Source organism: Rhinopithecus bieti, unplaced genomic scaffold (genome assembly GCF_001698545.2).
Source record: "Rhinopithecus bieti isolate Rb0 unplaced genomic scaffold, ASM169854v2 scaffold_10264, whole genome shotgun sequence".
Classification (NCBI taxonomy): domain Eukaryota; kingdom Metazoa; phylum Chordata; class Mammalia; order Primates; family Cercopithecidae; genus Rhinopithecus; species Rhinopithecus bieti.
In genome coordinates, this window is record NW_016806418.1 from 416527 (window position 1) to 422569 (window position 6043).

The 6043-nt window shown below is 51.9% G+C and overlaps 1 protein-coding gene across 5 annotated transcripts in view; it reads left to right on the top strand.

Moving 5' to 3' along the window:
- Positions 1–1784: 1784 nt before the first annotated feature.
- Positions 1785–6043, top strand: part of KLK5 (kallikrein related peptidase 5) — a 22269-nt gene continuing 18010 nt past the window's right edge. Inside the window, exons 1-3 of one of the 5 annotated variants that reach the window (XR_001886440.1) lie at positions 3738–4021; positions 4188–4324; positions 5454–5615. Coding sequence is in view for 2 of the 5 variants with exons in the window: in XM_017876477.1 (XP_017731966.1) it covers positions 2615–2687 (73 nt within the window). In the remaining 3 variants the exon portion in view is untranslated. The other 4 variants (XR_001886439.1, XM_017876477.1, XM_017876476.1 and 1 more) reach the window with 4 other exon arrangements.

Here is a 6043-nt window from a genome sequence, read left to right on the forward strand (position 1 = left end):
GCCCGGCCATGGTTTTGTCACTTTAATGAATGAGATATTAATTCTCGTAATCAAAATAAACCTCAGAATAGGTTTTTGTAATTTTGGGTTTTTTTGTTTTGTTTTGTTTTTGCTGTGCACTAAAACCAGTCTTGAGTGCTCTAAAATCTCCCCTTCAAAGAATTACAGATGTGAGCAATACAGCTTGGTTGGTTTTTTACCCTCAAGGAATGAGGGCTCAAAGAGGACAGCATGTTCAGGAGTCTTTGTCATTTTGTTCACGGACACCTGAGTCTGATTGTTCACGGACACCTGAGTCTGATTGTTCACGGACACCTGTGTCTGGCACATCACAGATGAATGTTTAGTTAGTTCTTACTTCCTAGTGAGGACAGAGACAAGAAGACACGAAGACAGATGCAAAGAGCTGGCAGCAGACGGAAAGAAAAACTGGCATAGAGACGAGGTCAGGAGAGGCGGCCTCAGATGGCCTAGGAGTGGGGAGGGAGAAGCCACCTTTCGGGTTCCCCACCCAATACCCATTGCCCAAGCCATCTGCCCCTTTCCTGGCCTCTTGATCTATTTTCCCATCAACAAGTAGCCCTGCCCAACGTTCTCACCCATGCCTGGCCACACCAGCTGAGCCACAGCACCTGCGGGTTCCCAGACTGGGTCCCTGCCTCTTTCTGGGCCCAGAGTGCAGGCAAGAGAAGGAGTTGAGGGCTCCCTCTGCAAAGTGGCTTGAGTCTCCCCTGCCCAAAATGCAGGGAGTGGGAGGCAGAAAGACAGGGAAGGAGGAAGGACTGGGGAAGAGAGAGAGACAGAATAATACAAATACAGAAACACAGAGAAAACACACAGAGAGCCTGGGACACAGGGGCACACAAAGTCAGAGAGAAAAGAGAAGATACAGAAAGATACAAAGGGAGACAGAGGTGTAAAGAAAGAGAGATTAACAGAGAGTCCCAGATACACGCAAAGGGGCAGGAGCACAGTTTTCAGGGTGGTGTCTATGATCATCCTCTTGATTATGGTGATGGTGTGACAGGTACCTAAAGCCATCAGACTCCACCCTTTAAATATGCAGTTTGGGCCAGGCATGGTGGCTCACGCCTGTAATTCCAGCACTTTGGGAGGCAGAGGTGGGTGAATCATTTGAGGCCAGGAGTTCAAGACCAGCCTGGCCAACACGGTGAAACCCCATCTCTACTAAAAAAAAAAAAAAAAAAAAAAAAAAAAAAAAAAATCAGCCGGGCACCGTGGGGCACCTGTAATTCCAGCTACTCCGGAGGCTGAGGCATGAGAGTCGCTTGAACACACAGGAGGCAGAGGTTGCAGTGGGCCAAGATCACACCACTGCCCTCCAGCCTGGGCGACAGAGCAAGACTCTGTCTCAAATAAACAAATAAACAAACAACCAGTGTGTTATACCTTAGCTATACCAAAAAAAAAAAAAAAAAAAAAGTGCTGTCAACAGATGGAGCAGAAGTGAAATAAAGGAAAATAAACGGGCTGAGAGCTCTAAGGTATATTTGACAAATCACGCAGAACCTTTAAAAAAGAGAGAATCACAGAGGCATAGAAAGACAGAGAGCGAGGAACGGGGAGACAGCACCACTTGTGGCCCAAGGAGAGAGAAACAAGGCTCCTAAGACAGACAGGAGAGAGGAGAGAGAGAGAGAGAGAGAGAGAGAGAGAGAGAGAGAGAGAGTGAGAGAGCTAGACAGAGAGAGAGAGACAGAGAGACAGAGAGGTGAGAGGGAGAGAGAGAAGGAGAGAGGGGAGGGGTGGAGAGAGACACGAGATATTGAGAGACTCAAAAAGATAGCCCTGGGAGAACCACAGAGAGATGGAAGAAGACTCTGAAAAAAAAAAAAAAAGAAAAAAACAGAGACAAAGATGGAAAGAGGAGTATCGAGGGGGAACAGACAGTGGTGGAATGAGCAAAACGCAGAGAAGAAAGCAAGCAATCCAGGCGCCAGGAATAGTGACACAGAGTTGGTGAGAAGCCAGATCCCTAAGGCTGGGGGAGGCAGGGAAGGGGCTGGCCTGGCTTATGGAGACCCCTCCCCATCCTCTGAGCCAGGGACGTAGGGAGTGGTATTTGAGACGGGGTGGGGGGTGCTCTGGGGGTGGAGATGGGGGGAGCAGGAGGAGCGATTGCTAAGGCCCAATAGGCACCTCATTGCCCGGGAATGTGCCCCAGGGAGCAGTGGGTGGTTATAACTCAGGCCTGGTGCCCAGAGCCCAGGAGGAGGCAGTGGCCAGGAAGGTGCAGGCCTGAGAAATCCGCGGCTGAACTGGAAGCAAATCCCCCACCCCCTACCTGGGGGACAGGGCAGGTGAGACCTGGGGTGGGTGGCTCAGCAGGCAGGGAATGAGAGGTGTCTGTGCGTCCTGCACCCACATCTTTCTCTGTCTTCCCTCCTCGCCCTGTCTGGAGGTTGCTAGACTCCTATCTTCTGAATTCCATAGTGCCTGGGTCTCAGCACAGTGCTGATGGTGGCACAGCGTCCTTGTGCTTCCTCTCTACCCGGGGAAATAAGGTAGGGGAGGAAGAGGAAGTGAGTTAAGGGCTCCTGGGATCGCCTGGGCCTCCCAATCCTCTGACATCCCCCATCCAGGTGCAGCGGCCATGTCTACAGCAAGAACCCCCTGGATGTGGGTGCTCTGTGCTCTGATCACAGCCTTGCTTCTGGGGGTCACAGGTAACCAGAACTCTGGGGTGGGGGGCATGGGATAGGGAGGACTGTCTCTGCGTCACTAGAGTGCCTGTCCCCTGGGGAACTGTGTGAGCCTGGGCGTGACTCCGGGACTGGGTGAATGTGAGTCTCGGTCTGTATTTGTGGTTGTGCGATTGTATGTGGCCCTGTGACTGCCACAGTGTGTGTCGGGGAGAGGGATGCCTTTTCCCACATCAAGTGACTGTGCGGCAGGTGGCACTGATCCTTAGAGGCTGTATGTGTGGTTTCGTGATTGTGTGTGCATTTAAGATTGTGTGTGGCTCCACAGTGATGTGGGTGAATGCATGTGGCACTGGGGGTGTTTACTGTGTATTTGGCTGTGTGTGGAGACTTGGCTTTGTATATGACTGCAGGGATCTGCAGGTCCTGTCCCTGAGGTCCCGGGATTTCGTGCAACAAAAGCAGTCATCACCATGGAAATGTGTGACTGTGTGCTTGCAGGCGATTATGTGATTGTGGCTGAGTGCGACATTATGGGTGCCTGTATTTGTGACCTTGTGACTACCTGAAGCTCTATGTAGGGGTGACTGTACGTGACTGTGTGTGTCTGTGTGAGGCCGTGTAAATACTACGGTATGTGTGATGGTGCAGCTGTGTGTCTGGAGTTTCTGTCTCTGCCTGGAGGGATAAAGGGTGCAGAGATGGCTGTCTCTGGGAGATGGGTGCTGGGTGACCGACTTGAGGTGTGTGCCTGTGTGCGGAACAGTATGTGGCANGGCCAATGGGAAGGGAGAGCCAGTGGAGGATGGTGAGGCCAGTTAGAAAAGGACCAAGGAGGGAGGCAGACCAATAGGAGGAGAGACCCAATGAGGGAGGGCAGGGCTAGTTAGGAAAGGACCAATGAGGAAGGTAGACCATTGGATGAAGGGCCAATAGAAAGGGAGGACCCATGAGGGAGGGTGGAGACAGTTAGAAAAGGACCAATGATGGAGGTGGACCATTGGATGAAGAACCAATAGAAAGGAAGAACCAGTGGGAGGGGCGTGGCTACTTAGGAAAAGACCAATGGTTATACAGTGACCCATCAAGATGAATCAATGAGCAAGAAGTGTCCAATGAAGAATGGACTACTGAGCAGGAGGGGTACAGTAGAGGAGGGCCTAATAGAGGCAGAGACCTCCAGGTCAACTGAAACTACTGAAGAAGATGGGACCATTGGAAGAGAGAAAAGTGGAGGAGGGACCTAAGAGAAAAGGAAAACCAATAGGAAATGAGGACTGCTGGAGAAGAAACTATTAATGAGGAAGACAGCCAATGGGAGGGAAGAATGATAGAAAGAGGGACCAATTAGGAGGCAGGTATGATGGAAATGGGCTGTAAGAATGAGAGACAAACAGGAAGAGGGGAACCAACGGAAAAGAGGGACCAGTAGGGGATGGAGGACTTATAGGGGTTGGGGATGTCTGGGGAGGATGTGGGGAGTGCAAGGCCTGGGCTGAGTCTGGCCCATCTCTCTCCTTACAGGTGATTTCCCTGACACCATCCAGTGTGCATACATCCACCTGGTGCCCCGTGAGGAGTGTGAGCGTGCCTACCCTGGCCAGATCACCCAGAACATGTTGTGTGCCGGGGATGAGAAGTACGGGAAGGATTCCTGCCAGGTGAGGTGACCAGGACCTGCCAGTTACACAGCCAGAGACAGGACAAAGACACAAAACATGGCCAGACACAGGAAGAGAAAGACACAGGCTAAAAGAGAGCTTTACAGAGACAGATAGAGACAGACTGAGGGAGAACCCAAGCCCTGAAAAGAAGGAGAGACTTAGTAAAGATGGGGTGTCACCATGTTGGCCAGGTTGGTCTCGAACTCCTGACCTCATGATATGCCCACCTCGGCCTCCCAAAGACACACAGAGACACAGTCAGGGACACGCAGAGATATAAAGACACAGCTGGCAGAGACAGGAAGTGCAGAGACAAGGATGGAGGTGGAGGGGTCAAGAATCAGAGAGAACAGGCGCAGTGGCTCACACCTGTAAACCTAGCACTTTGGGAGGCCGAGGTGGGAGGATCACCTGGGGTCAGGAGTTTGAGACCAGCCTGATGAACATGGTGAAACCCTATCTCTACTAAAATACAAAATTAGGCCGGGCACAGTGGCTCATGCCTGTAATCCCAGCACCTTGGGAGGCCGAGGTGGGTGAATCACCAGTCAACAGATTGAGACCATCCTGGCCAATATGGTGAAACTTCATCTCTACTAAAATACAAAATTAGCTGGGTGTAGTGGTGGGTGCCTGTAGTCCCAGCTACTCAGGAGGCTGTGGCAGGAGAATCACTTGAAACCAGAGGCGGAGGTTGTTGCAGTGAGCCGAGATCGCGCCACTGCACTCCTGACTGGGTGACAGAGCAAGACTCTGTCTCAAAAAAAAAAACAAACAAACAAACAAAAATTATCCAAGCGTGGTGGCACACACCTGTAATCCCAGCTACTCGGGAGGCTGAGGCTGGAGAAACGCTTAAACCCGGGAGGCGGAGGCTGCAATGAGCTGAGATCGTGCCACTGCATTCCAGCCTAGGGACAGAGCCAGACTCTAACTAAAAACAAAAAGAACCAAAGAGAGGCAGTAAGGAGGCAGATGGTGTGAGGGGACTGTCCTTCCTCAAACACAGCCCCCACAAGTTCTGCTCAGAAACAACCAGGCTCTGGAGGAGGGAGACGCTAGTTGGGGAAAGGGGACTCCCTCCTGAATACTTTAACTTGGGTTTCCTCCATTGTCATCCATCCAGGCTCTCCTCTTTGTGCCAGAATGACTAATGCATTGAGGGATGTGCAGAGACCAACCAAGAGGGAGACTGAGGCAGAAACAGAGACAGAGACAGGGAAAGCGACACATAGCAATTTGGACACAAAGAAAGGGCAGGCGGGCAAGACTGTCCTCAAGACACGAGGTGGAGAGGTGTCCCTGGACAGAATAGTGCCAGGCATATCTCTCCCTGGGCCTTCCCTACCTCTCCCACCTGGGTCTTATCGTCTCCTCCCCCTTCCTCTCATCCTCCCCCTCTTCCTCCTTCTCTTCCTGTTCCTCCCCTTCCTCCCCCTCCTCCTCCTTCTGTTCCTCCTCCTCCTCTTCCTCCTCCTCCCCCTCCTCCTCCTCTTCCTCCTCCTCTTCTTCCTCCTCTTCTTCCTCCTCTTCTTCCTCCTCTTCTTTCTCCTCCTTCTCTTCCTCCTCCTCTTCTCCTCCTCCTCTTATTCATCTTCTTTTCCTCCTCCTCCTCCTTCTTCCTCTTCCTCTTCCTCTTCCACTCCCTCTTCTCCTCCTCTTCCTCCTCCACTCCCTCTTCTCCTCCTCTTCCTCCTCCTCCCTCTCCCCCCTCCT